The sequence below is a fragment of the Capsicum annuum genome, chromosome 11 (genome assembly GCF_002878395.1).
Source record: "Capsicum annuum cultivar UCD-10X-F1 chromosome 11, UCD10Xv1.1, whole genome shotgun sequence".
Classification (NCBI taxonomy): Eukaryota; Viridiplantae; Streptophyta; class Magnoliopsida; order Solanales; family Solanaceae; genus Capsicum; species Capsicum annuum.
The window spans coordinates 3,688,935-3,713,140 of NC_061121.1; the positions used below are offsets into that span (position 1 = coordinate 3,688,935).

At 31.7% G+C, this 24,206-nt stretch overlaps 3 protein-coding genes across 3 annotated transcripts in view; 2 read left to right on the forward strand and 1 right to left on the reverse strand.

The window, feature by feature from the left end:
- LOC107846807 (transcription factor bHLH19) overlaps positions 1-5,651 on the forward strand; it is a 10,259-nt gene extending 4,608 nt beyond the window's left edge. Inside the window, exon 3 of the mRNA XM_047399360.1 lies at positions 5,385-5,651. Coding sequence (XP_047255316.1) covers positions 5,385-5,456 — 72 coding nt within the window. The 3' untranslated portion in view covers positions 5,457-5,651. The remainder of the gene's footprint in view (positions 1-5,384) is intronic.
- Positions 5,652-9,161: 3,510 nt separating this feature from the next.
- On the forward strand, positions 9,162-10,705 carry LOC107848542. The gene is made up of 2 exons (XM_016693335.2): positions 9,162-9,552; positions 10,489-10,705. The coding sequence occupies exons 1-2, from the start codon at positions 9,222-9,224 to the stop codon at positions 10,545-10,547; spliced, it is 390 nt and encodes a 129-aa protein (XP_016548821.1). The 5' UTR covers positions 9,162-9,221; the 3' UTR covers positions 10,548-10,705.
- A 69-nt stretch (positions 10,706-10,774) lies between these two features.
- On the reverse strand, positions 10,775-17,121 carry LOC107846806 (transcription factor TGA2.3). The gene is made up of 11 exons (XM_047399361.1): positions 16,909-17,121; positions 15,692-15,792; positions 15,509-15,594; positions 14,797-15,030; positions 13,430-13,507; positions 13,171-13,230; positions 12,285-12,362; positions 12,135-12,192; positions 11,697-11,968; positions 11,349-11,594; positions 10,775-11,259 (listed from the first exon to the last, which is right to left on the reverse strand). The coding sequence occupies exons 1-11, from the start codon at positions 17,010-17,012 to the stop codon at positions 11,107-11,109; spliced, it is 1,470 nt and encodes a 489-aa protein (XP_047255317.1). The 5' UTR covers positions 17,013-17,121; the 3' UTR covers positions 10,775-11,106.
- Positions 17,122-24,206: the final 7,085 nt, after the last annotated feature.

Genomic DNA, 24,206 nt, shown 5'->3' on the forward strand with positions numbered 1-24,206 from the left:
CCCCCCCCCCCCCCAAAACCGAATATACACTCTTGGAATTGAAGATTAGATGAAACTCAAAGTGAAGAACACAAAAAAAAAATTGTAAATTATCGTTCAATCACAAGCTGCCATGTCATCACTTTGCACACCCATATTTTTAGCTCAAATTTTTGAATTCCTAGTTTCTATTCTTGTTTCTTAATTGCATTTTTGTTGATTCCATCACTAATTGGCAAACTAGTAACTATCTACTAGGTTGTGAATTAGTTTTGAGTCCTTTCTTCGTGTTTTCGTTCTTTGTGTGTTTTTCTTATTTTGATTCATTGGAATTCTTTGTTTCGAGTTCGTAAGTAGATTTTTCTATTTTGTGTCTTCAGTCGATCAAACAAGAATCTATTCCGACCGCTAAGTAGTGATTGATACCTTATTAACTACCGGAGTATAAGCAGCTTGCAATATTCATCGCACTAATTGTAAGGATCACAAAAGTGCGTGTATACGAGTGTTGGTGAGGAGCTTTTACTACTAATCTTGTTTGTTCAGTTTGTAGGTACAAGGTGATATATGGGAAATATGTCATGGTAGCCTCGGATTATTGTGACTACAACATGGGAGACTATAATTGTAGTGAGGAATTTTATGGCTACGATGATGTTGGAGATTATGGGGGCTATGAATATAGCCATGATCAACACATGGATCGAATTGAGAGTTATGGTTTTGAGGGAGAAAATGAGGTGAATGAAGTTCCTAGTGCTTATGGTGAATATGGAGATGATGTAGGACCTTGTGATGGTTCTTATGATGAAGTTGGGGCATGTGAGGAGTCCTACACTTTCCACTCCGAACCTAGAATTAGGGTAAGGTATAACCCCTTCCTTCGCAAAGCTTATGAGAACTATGGTGAGAGTGCATGCGTAAAGCATGGAAATTCATATTCTTCACCTTGTAGTACATCTTATCAAGGTCGAAGTGATGTGAATGAGTATACTAGCTATAGTGTAGGTTGTCCATGAGAAGAAGAGAGAATACATCTCCAAGGACGAGGGGTATTTATGTGCCCATGGGTTGTCCTAAACTCTACAATGTTGATCCTAGGAGAAGTGTTCACTCTGGAAAGGTAAGCATTTATGGGGTACCAGGCTGCCTTCTTGTGCTAGATGATTAGCGCCATAAGAACTACATCATGCCACCCATGATTGACTATTTGGGATTGTTTCAAGAACCTTTACTTGTTCCATATTCCTTGGACGGATATAAGGTTACCGAGAGAGTAAGGATTGTCTTCACCTAATTTGAATACTATGAGGAGGTGTGATGCAATATCTTCCCCTTGACACCAGGCTATGTATGCTTGGGTGCCGATTGGCTTGCACAACATAGAGTTCCAAATATGCTAAATTAGCCTAAGGTGGTAGTGGACCATTGGGAAAATTATCTCTTTACCTCAATTCTTCCCAAACTACAAAGAGATGTGATCACTTACTCCAAGCCGAATGATTATAAGAGATAAAAGATTGAGAAGAGTAAGGGTGTGTAAGGTGGTAATCCAAGAGTGAAAAAAGGAGAGGTTATGTGAAGTGAAGGGGGCTACCAAATCGTGCTAACTATGTTTGTCCTTCTATTTCTAAGGATATTTGTGTGGGTACAAACATGACAAGCGGAGGAACACAAGGACAAGGAGAAGTTGTTGCCGAAGCATTTGAGAAACCTTCATACCAGGTCAAAGAAGAATCTACTCAAGAATTTTAATGTAAAATAGCTAACTCTTACACTTTTATGTAGATGAATGATAATTGTGAGGCTAGTAGCCCATTGAGTGTGAGTAGTAGCTTATCTATTTGTGAGTCTATTGTTTCTTTGCCTCTTGATGATGTGTATATATTGTGAGTATGGATACACTAGTTGATCCTATTGATGACAAAATAGACTCTTATTGTAAGATCAATTTAAGTCCACCTAGTGTTGAAGCCAATGTGATGAATGAAGGTATATCATCTATTGATTCTTTGCCAATTGTTGATGATGTGTATGTTACGAGAGTGGATACACTAGTTGATCCTATTGATGACCGAATTGAATCTTCTTGTAAGATTGATTTGTGTTCACCTAGTGTTGAAGCCATTGTGCTGAATGAACGTACATCGTCTTGTGAAACTTGTATTGATCAAATTGTGTATGAAAATTGCCCACCACTTGAGGTTATGTGTGTTGTAATTAATAGAACTCAAGTGAGTAAAGAATTTGATAATGTTGGTCAACAAAATGGGAGTGAACCCGAGAGCTATTCTCGAAACAATCTTGTGCTTGAAACCGCTTTGAAACTTGATATTGATCTTTAGAGAGTGAAGAGCTCATATGTTCTGAATCTACTCGTGGATTAGATCATGCTCTCTTTAGGAATAATGTTTTTTTTGAAGATGATATAAACATTCCTAATGAGCTTAGTGGTGAAAAAGATGGTATAGATTACTTTGGAGGCTATAGCCTATATGCTAACCTACTATGGTGTGATAACATTCCTCCTAAAGATGAAAATCTCTTCGTGAAAGATGAGAGTACTCTTAAGGGTAAGGAATGTGTAGTCTTGGAAAGGAATAACCAATTGAGTGATGAATATTTTGATTTGCTTGACTATTAAAGAAACCCAATAGGCGGTCTTTCCTTGAAAAATGATTGCGCATGTGATCCTTTGTATGACACCCCGCCTTTGTTTGATAATTATGAGGATGAATTACTTGCTTCTTGTAAAGACTTAAGCAATAATCCCTTTGATTTTTGTAGTGGTATGTGTCTACTTGAGGGTTCTTCTATAAGAGGAGAAAGTGTCTATTGCTTGGAAATTACTTCTTCTTCTACTATGTGTGACCTTATTGTTGAGAGTACTTATGGCAATGATGTTCAAACTAGTGGTGAGTACATACATGAAGACAACTTAGTAGAAGTTGACTTGAGTGATACCTTTCTCTACTCTCTACTTGCTTTTGATGATATATATGCTATTATAGAGAGTATGTCGTGTAGTTTGGGTGAATGCCTATGGGAAATGAGAGTGTTCTCTAAACCCGTGTCTATGGCCATTCTTCCCGTTTGACCCCGGTGCCAAATATAGAATTGATGATGTTGGTGCACCCAACTTGTTGCTTGGTCTATATGACAAGCAAAGTATCACTTTTGGTAAATCTTATAACCAAATCCTTTGTGCATCTTTCATTGAACTCTTAATATTTGATTCAAAGGATACTAGGTTATATTGCAAATATGTGCAACCTAGGCATATTGAGATAATTTGTTGTGCTAATCCTAACCTTCATGCAATGAGGATTTTGTATTCGTTTGTCCTCTCTTCGATTTTGCAAGGTTTGAATTCGAGGTCGAATCCTTTTCAAGAAGGGGAGCATGATACAAGTCAAATAGCTACCTTAGCTTTTGATGACTTCTTTGGAGGCCAACACCTAAAGTCCCAACACTTGGTCATCCCGAGAGCATAAGAATATGCAAGGAAGACCCATTTTGAGCAAGACATAAAGCAATCCCATGTATGGAAGGTTGCTTGGATGTTTTCCTTGATACTAACCCGAGGACCATAAGCCTTGAAGAATGAAACATTCTCGATTTTGAGAGCATGAAAGAGGCGTCATTCATCAAGTCCAAACATACAAGGCGCCACTTATGAAGATGGAAGCTCGTGAGAGTATGTTGCATTCATCCAAGGGAGTGTACTTGCTAATACGTGAAGAGGGACCTTGAATATACTCCAAGGCATCCTTGGATACACTCCAAGGGCTCCTTAACTTAGGGGTATTATGGTCTTTTGAGACTCCTCTTTTACACTCCAAAGGTGCACCCTTCAGTAAGGGGACTTTGATGAATTGAAAAAGAGTATTACTCTTAGTGTAGTTTCTTTCCTTGGTGTAGGGATTGGAAAAATCATCTTAGAGTAGGTCTTGGAAAAGACATCCAAACTTGAGAGATTAACACATTTGATGGATTTCACTTGTGTTGATCAATTGGCAAGAAAGGTGTGATTGAGGAGTGTGAGTTCCTTTGGTCCACCTAAAAGTGAGGTTTGAACTACCATTGGTGAGGTGTGTTTGAAGGTTTGATACACTTTCTTATGCTAATCATTAGTGATAGTAAGGGTCCCATTACCTATCTTTACATTTATGCAATCTTCTTGTTCATCTCCTTTCTATGTGTTGTTTTCCTTTACTTATGGTTGCTGATTTTGTGTCTTTAGTGTCCATTTTCGGTTTTAGTAGTTTGTTCTTTTATCACACTATGTGGGATTATATATACTGATTATGTTATTGTTGTAGTCGTGATTTTCTCTCTAAAAATATTTTAAAAAATGATATAAGAAGCAAAAATAATTAATGAATTCCATATTGATATGCCATTTGTTTGTGTAAGCTTGCTCATATTATATTGATGAGGGAAGAAGGAAAATGCATTGTTGAATTGAGATACATGAAAATGAACTAGGGAAAAAATTTATCTGTCTCCAATATTTATATTATCTAATGTATGTTTTGGTATTTGGTAAAAGCATTTCGCTAAAAATATATTTGCACTAGTTGTTTACATCAAAATAATAAATATATTATATGTATTTATATATATAGATTTTTGTCACTTAACAATGATTAATTAATTTATATTTTATATAATATATATATAACTAGATCACATAACCAAAGTAAGGCCAAGGGTGGCTTAAGGGTAAAGTACTAAAGTGTTTGTTTTAGGCTTTAAAATTTTGAGGTCTCCAAAAAAATTAATAATAAATTTTATGATTTCAACTTCATTTGAAGTAATAACAAAGATTGTGAAATATGGTTAAAAAACTATCTTTAAAAAATACAGAAAGGAAGAGTTATCTAATTTTTATTAGAAATATTTTAAAACTTTGAATTAAACAACTCAAACTTCATATTAATAATTAATATTTTTACAACAACATCCAAGTTAATGTATTGCAAACAAATGGCTAATGTCTTATTAACTAGAATGAATCTTTCTTTTATTAATAATCATATTATATGTGAAGTTAAAGATTATGCGACTTCTAAAAATATTACACCTAAAACAACTAATATAAAACAACAAACAAAAACAATTTCAAATTATTATAATATTATTTTTGTATGTATATTTATATATTTAAGACCTCTTATTTAAATTTGACTTTAAGCCACTAATTTTATTAAAACGATACTGATCATATGCAACTAATTAATTAATACATACCGTACTTTATAAATCAACAATCATATAAAATAGCATGATTTTTTGAATATATAGAATACTAGTAATGTTTGACCATGAAGTGCTCAACCACACATTGCATGTATTTCAATTTCTTATGATCATGTTTTGTTTTCTCTCTTATTTTTCTACAGATGAAGGTTGGATTTTGTCTAACAACAAATTTTCTTGTTGAGAAATTAAGAGCGTCGATAATTAAACTGTAAAGATTGTTCAGCCGGCGTGCAAGTTGTACAATTTGGTATGCAAAAGTAATCACGATACTTTTATATTTAAGATCAAATTATTGGATTATCACATGAATTGTATATGTATATACGTTTATCGCGTAATTTAAAATATGTATTTGTATATCTATGAGTCGAATAAATAAAAGTGTCATCTTTTTAATGAGTCTGATGTGACGTAAATTCACGTTAATCGAGGTTCCCATAACATAATTCATTTTCATTTTACGATTTAATAGTGATAATTGAACAATATTTGTTGATATTCAACATTCTTGGATCGGTTATATCTTATAACCATTAAGGTGACATTCCACTATTTCAATAAAATTTTAAAATGTAATTATTTGAAATTTGGTCAAAATTAAAAAGATGTTTGGGATAATATATAGTAATACTTTTTAATCCTAAGATATTGGTAAATTATGTTTTTGGTCGGTGATATATGACTTAAACGCATTTAACTTTTGATTAATTTAAATGTACGCTTTTGGTCCCTCTATGTAAAAGGTATGTCATATTTTTACAACAACAACATATGCAGCGTAATTTCTCAATGGATCTAAAGAGGATAGCATATACATTATACAAAAACATTATCTGTAACTTGAGAGATAAAAATATTATTTTCGATAGATCATTGGCTCAATATTCCTCATTGACGTCTGCGTTGCATGAGCTTGACCAAACCAAAGGGTACGATCAGGTTCAAGACGAGCAACACCGACATGATATGTCATGTTTTTTATGATTGATGAAACTCTATTAATTATCGTCAAATATAGATTATTAATTAGTACACATTTAACATAAAAATATGAGTAATTAAATATCGAGACAATTAATATTTATATAAATTTGTGAATATTTACAAGCAAGAAAATTAAAAATAAAGAGTTAATAGTTCAAAACACACTAAATTTTTTTATTTTTTTTGTGTTTTTGAACAAGTGTAATTAGAGTACATAAAATACCAATATCTAAAGAATATATTCCAAGAAGTGGAAAACAGGCTGAAAGAACCAAGAAAACTGTTTTTTTTTTCTTTTTGTTAAACAAATAAAATTTATTTGAAGTGGAAAAACAAACAAATGGCGGCTAAAAGTCAAGTCAAGATAGTTTAGGAACTAAAATGTCACTTTTGAAAACTCCAATGTCAATAACTGAATAAGTAATTCTAACCATAATACCGTGTTTGGATGTCCCACTAATAAATAAAACAAATAACAAGTCAAACTATATTGGTAAACTAGCAGTCCACACATTTACTTTATTAAAATTGATTCTTCTAATTGATTTTCACTGTATAGTGTATATATGTTGTCAATGAATAATAAACACTAATTGTACTACTTTGACAAATATATTAGTAGTTGATAAAGTTGACCAGATAGTGACTAAAAATCTAACATTACTTGGTCAAAGTTTTTGGTAATGTATATATAACAAATATGAATTTTTAACTTCACTATGCGTTCACATATTTATATATTGAATCTTTTTATGAAAATGTTGAGTCCGTTACTATTTATTTTTTTTTAACACATGGAGAAGGGCAGAAATGACTATTTATCCATATGAGATAGAATAATCATCGGTGAGAACCGTATATCTATAGCTACTTCATTAACAGAGACCACAGTTTTGAATCGAAAACTAAAACAAGGATAAACTTATCTCATTTCGACTAGTTTATGATCTAGTAGAAATTGACCTTTTTTGCCTTCAATCCTAGCCAATATATAAAACTTAATCTTTTTAATATTAGAGTCACTTCGAAAAGTATTTGTCGTTAATATTAATTTACCTTGTGAGAAGGAAAGCCTTGATGTAACTGATAGGTTGTTAATTGTCATGTGATCAAGAGGTCACGTACTCAACAACAATATACTCAATATATTCCGACAAAGTGCAGTCTGTAGAGGGTAAAATATACGAATCATACCACTACCTCGAATGAAGTAGAGAGGTTGTTTCCGATAGATCCCCGACTCATCACAGAAGAGGTCACATATTCATCTTATAAAAATATAGTAAGACATTATATAACAAATCCTTAGAGTCTCGATTCTTCTCCAAACCCTATACATAGTCGGAACTTAATGTACATATTTTTTTTTTGTTTTTTGTTTTACTATCATGTGAAGGTTGGTAGAAGACATTAATGGTGAATAATCCACATTTGAAAAGTCAAAAAAATACAAATCCTTCTAGGTTGAGTGGAGAAACATTTTCCTAACTTTATGGACTAATACAATAACTTACTTGATTATAAAGGGACCACTCATACATATGATTGACCTAAATTCAAACAATATTTGACTACTCTCTCCGTCCCAAATTATTCATTCCAAATTTTTTAATTTGATTTCTTATTTTACTTAATTTTTTTCATTAATCAAGAAGAGATAAAAAAAAAAAATTCTATGTTTTATCCTTTGCATTAATTACTTTTTCTTCAAATTAAAATATAAATATCATTTAATAAAAATATTATGATAAATTAGTTATGTTATTAATTATTTTTCTTAATTAATACGTCATCTCAATTTGGGACGGGTAATTAGGGACCGAGGGAGTATTGCGCAAACAAATGACGAAAATTCAAAGTGTGAAACATTATAATAAGTTATCTTTAAGTAAAATAATGAAGATTAATTTGAAAGCATAGACTAATGTACAAAATGGAACATATTCCAAGTACTAAGTACCAATATTACCAATATTATATTTAAAAAAACATCCAAATTTATTATGAAGCTATGATTTTGTGCTAATCTAAATAATTGCATAATAATTCATATATTATGGTAAAAGGTCCAAATTTGTTATTGTAGCTTTATGTATTTAATTTGGATTTGTTGTACTTGAGTCGAGGTTTTTTGAAAACAGACTAACTCTAAGAGGTACGGTCCTGTTTGGATTGACTTTTAATAAGTGGCTTATAAGCTAAAAGTCAAAAGTTATAAGTTGGTGTAACCCTACTTTTAGCTTTTGGCTTATAAGCACTTATTTTGACTTAAAAATAAGTGTTTAAAAACACTTTTTTACTTCACCAAACACTATCAAAACTGAAAGTGTTTAAAAGCTAAAAGCACCTAAAAATAAGACAATCCAAACACCCTCAGAGTGGTATACACTCTACTCTTCTCAAGCCCACCCGTAAGATTTCGCCGAATATATTATCATTGTTGTTAAAAGTTTGATCCAGCTACGTAGACTTCGTTGTTAGTAATTAAGAGCAGTTTATAGCTTAAAATCATAACAACGATAAGTGGAGCACATTCTTCAACAGCCACGCGGTCAGAGCCCTAGCTCCTCCTACTACTTGGGAGCTCCATTGTAGGAAGCGAGTTCGACAAAAAATCCATTCAAAATTTTCATTTGTATTTTCAAAAAAATCATTTTAATATGTAAAACTCTGACTCTGATTCTTTTAACGACAACAACATAAACAAGCCAAACTTTTAACGGATCGATAATCCCAGAGAAAAAGAACAAATCAAAATCTTTTCCTTAAAATAATGAAAGGCTAATGTACGCATAATAATACATACAAAAAATTGGACAAATTCTTTGGATTTGTTTCCACTTGGAGACGTGTTGAAATTACAAATTTAATATCACTAGAAACTTTGACCACAATCATATGACCTTTCCTCTTCAATAAACACTATAAATACCATTAGCCAAAACTTCAAAAAAATAAAAATCAAGAACAATTCTTTTCCAAATATTCATCAAATGGAAAATTTTAAGAGGACTTTCCAAGACGAATTCGAAGGCGATGATTTTTACGATGAGTTAAGAAGACAAATATTAATATTGACATCAGAAGATGAAGAAGAATGTGTTCAACAATCGAATAAAAAAGTACAGGTAGGTGCATTAAAGCTGCCGCTATGCATGGGATCGGGAATTCAGTTTTATTGGTATGGAGATAATAAAGAGGATAATAATAAAGTTCCAAAATGGATATCAGATTTATGGAGAAAAGGGAATACAAATGAAGTGTTCAATGGTACTGGAGTTTTTATTCCACATATTGTTAAATCAAGAAGAAGAAATAAATCAAGTATGTTTCCTTTTTCTCTTTATTTATATATATAAAAGTTATTTTTAGTACAGTTTGTTTGATTAAACTTTTAAAATTTACTTATTGAAGAAAATGTTTTTCGGAGAGTAGCAGTCTACGTTTGGTCAATTAAATTCTACAGCCTTCGAGACTCCCACCGTATAATCGGAAATTTTCTATTTTTTTACCCTCCTTAATTTGGAGCTCATATTTTCGCTCCTTTGGTGACTCGAACACGTATAATCAGGAAGTTATTCCAATAAAAAGAGTAAGCTCCCCGGTTCCACACTCCCGCCCAAAAAAAAACTTACCCACACCCACATTCGACATTTACATCAAGTCAATACATGCATGTCATGCGTCTGAAGGTAGAGTTTATTACTATACTTAATTAACATGTATTTCACTTCACTAATCACTTAATCGTGGTAATTACAGTAGTTTGATGTAAACATTTTATCCGCCCTTACTAGAACTTTGTTGACAACGAACTAGTTAATAGCTTCATTTTTTCTTGCAAGCTTTGGTCAAACATCTCGACTTTCTAACCTAAGCACTTTTGGCATCCAAAAAAACTTTGCGCCGTTATGGGTCGTTTGGTGTGAGTTGTTTGGTGTGAGGTATAAGGAACTCATGTTGGTGTGAGGTATTAGTTAGTCCCGGAATTATTTATCCCACCATCTACACCATAGTGATGGGATAAGTTATCCCATATACATGACGGGATAACTAATCCTGGAATTAATTGTCTTGGAATAACACTTTCCCAACCAAACGACCCCTTAGTGTCGTGTCTAGATTTTTCTTTTCACTTGTACGGTAAAACCTTGCGGTCCGACCCTTCCCCGAACCCCACGTATAGCAGGAGCTTAATGTACCGAAGTTCCTTTATTTTGTGTTGTTGCTAATACTTTGTCTTTCAATGTTTGTTTCCAGGAAGGAAGAATACTGAAAGAGGAAAAATATACAAGCCAGTGGCAACAAGAAACTGTTAACCATTCAAGTTATTTTTTGATCATCAAAAATAAATTCATTGTATAATATATTCATGCAGATAATATAGCCACATAAAACTCAATAAGTTTTGCTGTATTAGCCATGTAACAGATTCATTTATTATTTATTTATGAATTTAAAAGGTGAATCTTTCGAAGTCTTACTATCGAACAACATACCCAGTGTAATTTCACAAGTGGAGTCCGAAAAATATGAGAAGCTTTTTTCCATAAACCAAAATAACAAACATCAACTGCAACCAGAAGGACGATGCTTTTACATATATCGATTTACTAAAGATTATATTCGAATAGATGACTAACGTGCCTAGAACATGTAAATAGCTAGAACTAGATAGTAGTATACAGATCACTAATCGTTCCAAGATGTTTGGAGTCAGTGTGGATCGAGATAGTAAACGAGTACTATACGATTGTCATTGTGCAATTCCGAATGAAAAGACTTTTGAAAGTTGTGAGCTAACGATATAATGACTATTCAAAGGTTCAGAAATGGCGATGAGGAGGAGGAACCTTGTAGGAATGAAGTATTCATGTGCTAGAGTTGGTCTTTGGGGCGTGCTAACCACAACGAGCTGAGTGCTCGAAGCCTTGACATGTAATCACTTATGACGAGAAGGGCACGAGCAGCTTGACGAGTAGTCAAGATTCGATGCAATTGTTGCAAAGTTTGTTGTCTCAGAAGATCAGCCTAGCGATTAAGAAAGCGTAAATGTGAATTTCGTTGAATAGAGAAAAGTTGTGTCGTAAGGAGCGTCTAACAGAGGACAGTTTAGTTACCTGATAAAGAAAGTTCTCAAGAGTGGCAAGCTTGCCCATCGCAATCGCCATTTGACCCATATAGTCAGCTACATTTCCGGTGCCAGTAGGGCCAAGAGAGGTAGATGAAAGAGTATCGACGAGAGATTGTTGCAGGGCTTCCATACCTTGTGATAAGGCGTCCTCGGCTTGCTGAGAAGACTGTTGCAAGTTGCATATGCCCATGAGCTGCTGTTCTGTCAATGGTTCGAGGTGGTTGCCAAGAATCTGTATTCCCGATGCCAGACATCAGTTTAGAACAACGTAAGAGGCTATAGAAAATGACACGATAAACATAGTACGGTAGCTGAATGGAAGAGGCTAGTTTACCTTGAGGAGTTCAGAAGAACGAAATCCGCCCAACCACATGAAACACCGTTCAGCAGGAGTCTTCCACATGCCCGACAGCATATGAAAAACATCCGATTTTGCAGCTACACTCTTTAACTTGAATTTCTCGTCGTAATGTGACATTACTCCATCAACAAGATGGCGCAGTTCGTTATCTCCGCTGTGAGAATTTACAGCTGATCGGAGATCACTGATAAGCCGTTGATGTTCTTCTAGCCAACGTGCATAATCCATGTCAAATGCCAAAGCCCCTGTGTAAGTATCACAATTATCCCCCGTTCATGTCACAAGTCAATAAAAGAATTACTCGTGATAAGTTCTTCAACCAGAAGAGGAAAAACAAGACACGTAAAACACTAATTTCCTCATGATAACATGACATGTAACGAATTCTAGCAAGACGAAAAACTTTCTAACCATTTCCACCAGCAGAAAGGCTCTGATCTCCAGTGTATCCATTAGCAATAAATATGCCCTGCATCCGAGAAATCTCAGTCTTCCGTAGAGTATAATTAATTTAACTACTTAAACGATTCACAATCTGTTGGCGGAGGGTGAGAGGGATACCTGTTGTCGAGCTCGTTTTAGCTCTTGCTCTAACTGCGACAATCTGAGCCTACTATTCTCCAGCTGTTGAACATATGCCTATGAAAAATAATCATTTAAACATCGAGCATATATAAGTAGACGTATAACATATTGATCAGCAAGGATGTGTAACATATTGATCATCAATGATCTTGTCACGACAGCCGAGACCCTGACCGCGACGGGCATCCCGAACCATCAAGGCCCGAGAGACCCCTCTAACTCCCCAACCCACTAGTGATATTATCCGCTTTGGGCCCAGGCCCGCACGGCTTTAAAACGCATCACTAGGGAGTAAGCCAGCATCCCTCTTGTGTTTTGTCGATGTGGAACTCCTTATCCTAAGTTGGGGTGTTACAGATCAACATCTCGGACAGCCTAACATTAAACTATAAGCTTAAGTCATCACCGTGTTTACCAATATAACATACATATCTCCCTAGCAAAAGAAATATCATCGGCCAAACACCTGACGTATGACAATATCTTGCTAATTTTGCAACTGTGAAAAACTTTAGTTTTGCATAAACAATACAATGAAAGAACATCGTGGACCTGTTACACAAACAACTATATCTGGACGTCATCAAGACTGACGCAATGTGTGAGTAAACGACTCATTGGTGCAAATGTACACATATATTTACGGTAATATAAATCTATATGCAAATGTACGCATATATAAATAAAAACATTTTCTGAAAGAAGCTATATAACCACACAGTTAAATAACTAAAGTGAGCGAAACTCAAAACACAATACAGCACTTAGATTCTACATAATAATCAGAAGGACGAAAAGTATCAATAACAGGAATATGCTAGATCAATCTCGTTTAAATTTCGGAAAAGGAGAATAATATTACTTTTTTCCTCAATCGGCTTTTCCTAGCAGCTTCTCGATTCTGAGCCAGCCTGCGAAGTGTCTGCAAGTAAGCTAGCTTAAGTAAATACAGTAATAAAATGTAACAACTGTTACAATAGAACAAGGGATCTTTACACAAATCACGTGTGGGATTCACTGTTTACTTTTTCTAGCCGATATACACAAATTATACACTAATTCACATGGTTATACACACGTTACACGTTGGAATAAAGAGAAGAGTAAACCAGTACAACAACCTTCTGGTCTCCAAGCTTTATTTTGGACTGATCCATGGACTCCACAGCTATTAATGCACCATGCTGAATCCCTTGGCCCTATGGTATAAATCAAAATAAATGCAAACAGTTCAGAACAGGAGCGAAAACAATGCGCGAAATTCGTTCAAACAAATTTGACGACCAACAAACCAGTTCATTTATTGAATATTTCTTGGTAATTTCCCAATCCAACCCAACCATTCATTAAATTCCATTAAATTCCAAAGATATAGCTTAGATAGGCATGTTAAAATAGTCAATCAATAAATCCAATTCATTAACACAAGATTTTGGAGAGACATAAGATCTTAATGCTACCCTTAGCTTAACTACTGATTGGTGAAATTTTAACACATCTCCTCGACCGAAAAAAAGTGTAATTTCAACAACAGAAACTTGAAACTCCAGTAAAATGTTACGGTCTCGAGATATCTCCATCGAATAAATTCATTACACATGAAGCTATTATAAATTCACACCAGACTAACACATCAAGATAACAAAGTACTACCCCCAATCCCAATATACGCAGAAGTGTGTGGATTTCGGGAGTCATACGAATTCATCTTTGACCATGATCTTTTCATGTCTTTTAAATACATGAAATTGTTAATTATTGCGACTTGTAAAGTACTTTTTACTTAGTTCTCAAATATGTAAATTTTACTTACAACTATTCTATGTCCGTATTCATTGCGGCAACCACAAGGATGGAAAATATCAAACATTGAAAATTCCATTGTGGTTGACTACATGAATCTGCATTGTCTATATCACATTATCCGGGGGACACAAGGATGGACCACTACCAAATGTTCAAAAATTGCAACTTTCACTGGGCAAACTACATGAATCTTCACCATCTATCCCCGTAAGGGCAGCCCGGTGTACTAAAGCTCCCGCTATGCACAGGGTCCGGGGAAGAGCTCCACCACAAGGGTGTATTGTACGCAGCAGCTTTACCTTGCATTTCTGCCAAAGGCTGTTTCTAAGGCTTGAACCCGTGACCTCCTGTCATATGGCAACAACTTTACCAGTTACTATTTGACTACCGTGGGAGATAGAGAGGCTGCTATTTCCACTGGAACCTCGACTCAAGTAAAAACATTACAAAGCAATTCGAAAAAAGAAAATAACAGAAAGTCAAAAAAAAAAAAAAAAAAGGGACTATAGCTAAATATCAAAAATTGCAACTTTTTCATTGGAGTCTACTACATGAATCTTCACTGTCTATATGGCATTATCCCTCTCTTTAAGGGGAAAGAAAGACAAGGATGGACAATTTGCTAAATGTCAAAAATTGAAATATTCATTTGGAGGTGGGGGGGTTAAGAAAAGCTAAAAACCTGATGGTTTCTTTCATCAGTATCAACATCTGTGGAAGTGTCAGTCTGCTGGCTATGGTCCGCAATACCAGAATCACCCCAATTCTCAAAATGCTGCACATTTCCCAATGCCACACTACCACCACCACCACCTACCAAACCAGCCCCCAACATTGCTGTTTGTGCCTTCTGCAACATGAACCTCCCTGTATCCACTCCTGTCTCTGATGAACCAATTTCTGTTGAACCAATACTCTGCAAGACCAATTTTTCACATTTCATAAATATATATATACATGAAACGGAACCTTGGAGTAACTGATAAAGTTGTTGTCATGTGACCAGGAGGTCACCGGTTTAAGCCTCATAAACAACCTCTGGCAGAAATACAAGGTAAGCCTGCGTACAATACACCCTTGTGGTGGGGCCTTTCTCCGGACACCGTGCATAGCGGTAGCTTTAGTACACCGGGCTGCCCTTTTTTTTAAATATACATACATATAAAGGGGCGGCCTGGTGGACTAAAGCTCCCGCTATATGCGGGGTCCGGGGAAAGGTCGAGCCGAGCCACTTAAGCTTTATTATAAGCAACCTAACCTTGCATTTCTGCAATAGGCGGTTTCCACGGCTTGAACCCGTGACCTCCAAGTCGGAGGTCACACTGCAGCATATATACATACACACAAAACATACAGATTCTTTAGCTGCAAAAATTGTTCTTTTTTTCGCTTACCGTATTAAGTTCGCCGAAATGTAATTTATTATTGTTGCAAGAAACTACACCAACATTGCTTGGCCTCATTTCACCATACACAGAACCTTTCAAGAAACCAAAAACACAGCAAAAAAAAAAATGAAACTTTTTAAGGTCACAATCAAAGAAATAAAACAAATGAGATATTTAAAGAAATGATACTTCTGCTTAAATCAACAGCATCTTCTTGAGTGAATCCTGCAGATTGCTCAAGTTCTCCAATATCCGCAAAGCGCGCCGCATTTCTATTAGCTTCATCACCTCTATATAACAACCAAACACATAAAAATTAAATCTTTAAGCCCTTTAACACACAAGAACTTAAAAACCAAGAAAACTTAAATAGTGGTTGAGCCAGAATTTTCACCGACAAATTTCAAAATACGAAGTAAACACAATAAGAAGCTAAAGGGGTTCAACATCTACTTTATATATACAACAACAACAAACCCAGTATATTCCCACATAGTGGGATCTGGGGAGGGCAGAGTGTACACAGTCCATACCACTACCTCTAAAGAGGTCGAGAACATCTACTTTATATATACATAAAAAAAAATGATTCTTTAAGCTCTTTTAACACACAAGAACTTAAAAACCTAAGAAAGCTTTTCACTGAGGGGTTTTAAACTATGAAGTAAACACCCGAAGAAGCCGAAAGGGGTTAATATATACTATATTAAGCATAAAAATAATTTTAACCATGTATAACAAGTGTAATTTCCCCCAAAAGCGGATACTAGCTGAAAACATGTAAAAAAATGAATCTTTTTAAGCCCTTCACTGATACAAGAACTTGAAACTCCATAAACATGCTAAAATCAAGCTGAAAAGATTTGAAAAAAATGAATCTTTTTAAGCCATTTACTCATACAAGAACCTAAAACACCTTAAATATGCACAAATCAAGCTCCAAACATTTATAAGTAGAACCTTTTCAAACCCCTTTACACATACAATCACTAGAAACCAAGAAACATAAACCCCACAAAAACATGTAAAAAATGAATCTTTTTAAGCCCATTACACATACAAAAACTTACTAAAATCAAGAAAACTTAAGTCCCATAATTATAAACATGCACAAGTCAAGTTCAAAACATTCCAAAAATAAAAAAAATTTAAGCCCTTTACTAACACAAGAACTTAAAACTCCATAAACATGCACAAATGAAGCCCTTTATAAGCCTTTTACTAATACAAAAACTTAAAAATCAAGAAAACTTAAACCCCACAAAAATATGTAAGAAATTGAATCTTTTTAACCACTTAACTAACACATGTACTTAAAAAACAAGAAACATAAACATGCACAAAAAAATCAAAAACATGAAAAAAAAAAAAAAAACTGAAAAAGAATAAGAGAAATATATTACTACCTGAGATAATAAGTTGAATGGCAATACATAGTATTAGCGTTACCACTACTATTATTATTATTAAGTGTAACATTTGGTACTACTGCTGCTTTGTAAGCTTGCATTTTTCTCCTCTATTTTCTCAACACCAAATAAAAAAATTGTTCTTTCTCAAAAAATTTGTCTCTATTTTTCTTCGTGCTGTTTAAAGAAAGGTGGTGAAAGAAATAAGAAAAAAAAAAAAAGAAAGTGAAGTAACTTAAGAAAGAAAGAAAAAAACTACTCTTATAAGGGAGCTCGTTTGACACGTGAATTAAATTATTTTGAGATTATATTATATTCTTCAAACTAATTTTTCGATTTAAAGTAAAATAATCAAATAATAAATAAGATTAAGTTTAATATTTTATAATTTAAGTCTAGAAAAAAGTTTTGCCAACTAAAAAAAGTATAGTTTCTATTAAGATTTAATTTTAGAATATCATAATTTAACCCTCCTATCAAACGATTCCTAAACATTAAATACTATTCCTTTGTTTTTTGCTTTACTAGACTATAATTGGTTTGACACACCGTACTGATAAATAAATAATAAAAGCAATAAATAATATATATATATATATATATATATATATATATGTAGGTATATATATCACCTTTTATAATTAATGAATTTGATACGTCAAGAAATGCAACGGGTAATTAATAGTATAGTTAGCGGTAAGAGTAAAAAATAAACATAAAATAATAAATTTATTGATTGATTTTTCAAATAACTCAAGTATTATTATTGAACATCTAATTTTAATATGATGAACAAATACAAATAAACGAAAAAAATATTACAAACTTATTTCAAAATATCACATATTATCTCATTTACCAAAACAACCAATATTACTCTACTAGTAGTATTGAGCCGGCGTTTATTCATAATATTTTCGAATACGTTTGAACTTTGTTTCGAATTACTTATTTGATCAAAAATATTTTAAAATATGTTTTATAATATTTAAATTTTCAAAAAACATCTTAAGAGGGTTTTTCATTATTTTTGGATCCACTTTATGGACTATTTAATTTATTTTTAATAAAAAGATCTAATTTTTAATTTTCATAAAATAATTCATTTTTTTATAAATTTTTAACTTTAAAAATATTTAACTTTCAAAATATTATGATCAAACATAACTCCAACTTTATTATTAATTTTAAAAATATTAAATAAAATGAATATTTTTTTGATTTTATGATCAAATTGATCCTAAGAGGAAATCTTGAAAGCAATATTTTTGAACAAAGGATTGCGTATCAGTACGTTTTTTATTAAAATAGCACACATAGTAATTTAATATAAAGTCTGAATTTCAGATATAGCCACTCTTAGCTTTTTTCATTATTGTAAAATTGACCCCTCCCTCCTGCCATTTGAGCATTTTAGATTCCCAATAAAATCTTTTTTATACGTAGTAAACACCTTTACAGATTCCAACATTTTTATTACGTAACAAATAGGCCAACTATAATTTAGTCAAAAAATAGGTTATGGATAAAATCCACATGCTCAAATTGATATGATATTAGTGAAAAAATTTAAGAGATAATAACTCGTGAATTGTGGTAAAATTGTCACTTAATCATGACGTATGTGGTTGTGCCTTGGCATAACGCTTTCGAGTGTTTTGATTTGTAATGAAGTTGTATTTTTGTAGCAGCATAATCACGTAATAAGTTTATTTTATGTATATATAATAAACGTAACAAACATGTTAAAATTGATATGATATTAGTGAAAAAAAATCTAAGAAATAAGAGATAATCTCGTGAACTATGATAAAATTGTCAGTCAGTTATGACGCATTTAGTTGTGTTGTGGTATAACTCTTTCGGGTCTTTTGAGTTGTAATGAGGTTGTATTTTTGCAGCAACATAATCACGTGACAAATTTATTTTATGTGTGTATTATAAACGTAACAAATACACCAATATATTTTGGCCATAAAATGGGTTATGTGATAAAACCCAAATGCTAAAATCGTTATGGTAATTAGTGAAAAAATCTACTAAGAAATAAAAATAATAACTCGTGAACTATGGTAAAATTATCAGTTAGTCATGACGCATTTGATTGTGTCGTGGCTGGTAGCACAACTTTTTCGAGTGTTTTTTATTGTAATTAAGTTGTATTTTTGTCGCAGTATAATCACGTGATAAATTTATTTTATGTATATATAATAAACGTAACAAATAGACAAATATATTCTATTCATAAAATGGGTTAATCAATAGAACCCACATGCTAAAATTGCAATGGTACTAGTGAAAAATTACTAGAAGTAAGAGATAATAATTTGTAAAAATTTATCTAGGTATATATAATAAGAAAAACTATAACTTTTCATTATACTTCCTCCATTTCATTTTATCCGTCCCAAATCAGCTAAGTTGATGTCCCATTTTACTTGTCTCATTTTACTTATCAAGATAAGACAAACTTTTCTTTTCATGTTTTACCCTTTGCATAAATTACATTTTCTTTAAATTAAAATATAAACGTCATTTAATAGGGGTACTTTGGTAAACTAGCCATGTTATTTGTTATTTTTCTTAATTGTTGTGTCATCCCAATTTGGAACAAGTAAAATGGGACGGAGGAAGTAGTTATTAGACATAGTTCTACTAATAATTCTAATTAATACCAATAGAATTTGATTTCATAGCATTATTCAAATTGCTAATTATATCATGATGTACCAATATTCAGTATTCATTAATTATTACTTATAGGATTCTCTGACCTTAATTTGGATATGAAAACAGTGTTATAGATTTCATCTTGAAGTTAAAAAAAAAAAATAATAATAATAATAATATTTATATTTAATATAATGGTGTACTTTTCAAGACAAAAAATACCATCAAGGCCTAGCTATAGCTAGCACATGCAAGTACTTTGTCTTTGTTTTAATATCATCAGTTATACATCTCGTTTCGTTTATTTTTACTTGTATATGATATTAAAAATAATTTTTTATTTTTATTTCATGAACATATTAAGAAAAAAATAAAATATATTCTCTATTATAATTTATATCCTCTATATTAACTGCTTATTTCAAAATCATTTTACAGATTCATGAATACTATTGACTAATTACGTGTGAAGTCTGGAGAAAGGATCTATTATACGCAAATTTATCTTACATTTCTGATAGAGGTCGTTTTCGCGACCTAAACCTGTGACTTTCTAATTAAATGATAATCATTTTATCAGGTTTAGATCAGTGATAGATTTAGAATTTAGGAGTCATGGATACTCGAGAAGTTCAAACACATATATTGACACTCAAAATTTTAAGATTTCGCATGAAAATCAAAGCACTCAACTATCTTTTTAATTTTACGGGTGTTTTTTTCATCTTATATTACTTTTTATGCCTCTTTTGTATAACTATACTTATTCTTCAAATTTTACAGGTTTCGAAGTATCAATATTTTCAACCTAGGTTCATCCCTGATATAAATCCCACCGAATATAAATTTGCTATTAGCATTTTACTCTCAACACAAGTTTTCTCTGCACATACCCAAATGCATTCTAAATTTCAATATAAATATTGAATATTGGATCAAAATTAAAAAAGTTAATTATACAATGTTGTTCAGTACAGATACTTTAGTTCTGTCTGAGTATTTCATTATTATTATTATTATTATTATTATTATTATTATTATTATTATTATTATTGTGTATAGAAAGGTTACTTATGTTTGCAGTTTTTTCTGCAGAAACTCTGATATATATTGCAGGCTTTTATTGAAAATTGTTTGTTACGTGTTATAATGGTTTTTACTGTAAGTAAAACTGAAAGTGTAAGTACGTAAAATTACCAATAATAGATATTATGACAAAATTGCACGTTGAGAAAGTAAATCTGGAAAATTCACTTTCTCTTTCTACTAACAAACAAAAAGTAAGGTTCTTTTCTTACTATATGGTTAGAAATAATAATAATAATAATAATAAGTGATTTGTCATTTTCTGGTTAAAAAAACAAATGTGTATCACCTTATTCTTCGTTTCTATTTTCCTCTTTTTTTTTTCAATAAAATATGGGTGAATATAGTAATTTATAATTTAAATAGATTACTAGTATTTATTACTCCCTCCATTTCATTTTAGTTGGTCCTCTTTTAAAAAATATTAGTTTAAATTTAGTTGTTCCTTTGATGAAATCAAGAGGATTTTGCTATGTTATTTTAATACTATCCTTAATATTAAATGACTAAACAAAGTATATTTATTCAAATTTATATTTTCAAAGCATAATTAATAAGGCTAATTTGATAAAATAAACCCATAATTATTATTTTCTCAATGAGTGTGCCAAGTTAATAGGGATCAACTAATATAAAACGGAGGTAGTATTATTTTCGACATGCCTTCTTTATTAATTATTACTGTATTTGCTTTTTATATATTGATTATAATCCTGTATTTGCTTTTTATATATTGATTATAATGCGTTATTCGAAATGAGAGTTCATAAAAAATAATTTTTCTCAACGAGGTTGGATTCAATAATTTTTTTAAGTCGTGAAATTCGCTTAAAGTATCTCATACATTATTTTTTTATTGACTTAATTATAAGTCATTCTTCTTGATCTATCCTTCTTAATTCCCCCTCCTTCAAATATTTATGTTTATATGACTTAATTATAAGTCATTCTTAATACATTACTTTTTTTTATATGAAGTTAATTAAATGCTCATTCATGTAATTGAAATTTGTTAGATGACAATAGCACTAGGTCTTGGGAAGTTGTATTGATGGAGTATTAAATAATGTGTTGAAAAGTTTATACTAGTAATTTAAAATATATAGGGAGTAGTAATTAAATATTATTCAGAATATTTAGGGCACAAAAGATGATGCGATGGTGATGTGATTGAAAAGCTTTTTAGAATTTTCCATTTAATTTTACTTTGGTGTAATTATTTAATCCTTTACTTCATTTATGTAACAATATTTAATTCGCCACAAAATATGCAGTACATACATCAAAAGAAATTAAACTTGTGATCTTTGATAATATGATAGCACTTTTATGGTTATGAATAATTTCATCAAAGATTAAAATTAAAAAATAAATAAAATTATTTCTAATTTAAAATAAAAGTGTCAACACTTAAAAAAACGAGTACGTTAAGTAAATGTGATAGAAGGAGAAACTCTCTTGTATAATTATTTAGTATTTGAGATGTACATATCAAAATAATTTCATTTGGTCGTGTAGAATCTATATAAAAAAAAATATACTTCTTATAAGGTCTATTTTTTTTGGGGGGTGCGGGGGTGATCGAAAAATTCATTTTGAGTCAACTCTTATAGATCAGTCATAGCTTTCGAAACTCGAGAATGATAGACTCAGGGGCGGAGCTAAAAACATACCTACCTATGTGTTTGGCCAAAATTAGTGTAAAATCTAATTACTAATTCCTGATATCACTATCCTATCCTAAAACTTAAAGGCCCTCAGCGTTCAAATCCCAGCTCTATCTCTAAACGAACCCTTCGATTCTTTCTATTCTTCATCATTTAAATATCAAAGTTAGTTCACTTATAACATAAAATACATACCCCATACTCGGCGGCGGAGCCAGGATGTTCACTGATGGAGTTCACAAGTATATATACAAATTAGTCGAAGGAAATTCAACATCTACTATATATACATAAAAAATATTTTTAAACATGTAAAAATAGTATAAAAACGGTATAATTTTTCGTTGAAGGAGATTCTGATGAATCACCTAAAGCAAAGATGTCTCCGTCACTGCCCACACCCTATTTAAAATTTTTTCATACTCAAAGCTCGAACACGAAACATTTCATTACTTCATAAAAATGTGGGAGTTGGAGAATTAAATAAAGGATAGGATGTGTAATAAATAAAAGAAGGGATATATGTTTAATTTGCTTGGAAGCAACTAGCAAGCATGTGTAGCAAGTTGGATAATACTAATAAGTAAAATGGCCCATAGTTGCCCTTATTTTGCTTTTGGTGCAATTAATAAAACTGACACAATGCCTTTTTCTGGATTGTGAATCTTTTCTCTACTTTGGCTTTATCTTGTCTTTATTTTCCTTATCTATACATCACTTGACCTCTTCAATTTTCTTAAACATAATACATAAATGTACTTTTTTTTAACTTAATATCAACTGATATTTATATACTTCAACTTTAAATATATATAAATAGATATTTAAATTTTATATAAAGGTGAATAAATAGATACATGTACTTTTGACGCCCTACAAGGTGTCCTATAGGTATATGCATCTCATATAGAATGCATGAGTTTACTTATTTAATTTTATACATGTTTAAGCGTTCATCTGTAATGTCCAAAATTAACATAATACATAAACGTATCATTTAACTTAACATCAACTGATATTCATATACTTCAATTTTGAATTCATACAAGTAAATACTTAAACTTGTATAAAATTAAAACGAATAGATACGTGTATCTTCGATGTCCTAGATGTGTCCTACGGGTATATGTCATATAAGGAGCATGAGTCTATTTGTTCAACTTTATAAGTTTAAATGCCTACTTGTGATGTCCGAAGTTGGAGGATGTAGGTATCGGTTGAGGTGAAATTAAATGACACATTTTTATATTATGTCATTTTCATCCTACTATACTTCTTTTATTGCAATAACAACATATTCAACAAAAAATAAGTTATAGAAATGATATAGCGTACGAAGATCATATCAAGAGGTAGAGAGGTTGTTTTGGAATTATACTTTTTTGTTGATGAGAAAAAATGTTACTCCCTTCGGTTTTTTTATTTGCCTTATTTCATTTTTAATCTGTCTTTTTCATTTTTAGCAAATTTTTTAATTCTAATATTTCACATGATATTTTATAATCATAAATTAAAGAATATTTGATATATTTTATATTTTTTTTAATTTTACATCATAAAATTTAATTTATTTTTTTACTTTCTTTAGTTTCATGTCAAGTCAAAATCAAATTATAAATTGAACTAAAGAGAGTAATAAAATACTTTTGTTTTTGCCCACTTATGAATTTATATACAATGATGTTACTATACCATTTTCAATTCTCATTTTGTTAATGACTTGCTCACAATAATTTTCAGCAAGTTGGAAGAGCTTCATTAGTTACACTTTTTTTATATATATATTTACCAACTTCTTGTGTTATATTATAGGAATATATACCTTTAACTTATTATATTTATACAAATTTTATTCTTATAAAATAATTACAG

Coding starts and splice junctions, on each gene's coding strand:
- LOC107848542 (XM_016693335.2), top strand. CDS start 9,222: ATGGAAAATTTTAAGAGGACTTTCCAAGACGAATTCGAAGGCGATGAT. Junction 9,553..10,488: donor AAGAAGAAGAAATAAATCAA/GTATGTTTCCTT, acceptor GTTTGTTTCCAG/GAAGGAAGAATACTGAAAGA.
- LOC107846806 (XM_047399361.1), bottom strand. CDS start 17,012: ATGCAAGCTTACAAAGCAGCAGTAGTACCAAATGTTACACTTAATAAT. Junction 13,231..13,429: donor TAAAGCTTGGAGACCAGAAG/GTTGTTGTACTG, acceptor GCTTACTTGCAG/ACACTTCGCAGGCTGGCTCA. Junction 11,595..11,696: donor GTTCTTCTGAACTCCTCAAG/GTAAACTAGCCT, acceptor TCGGGAATACAG/ATTCTTGGCAACCACCTCGA.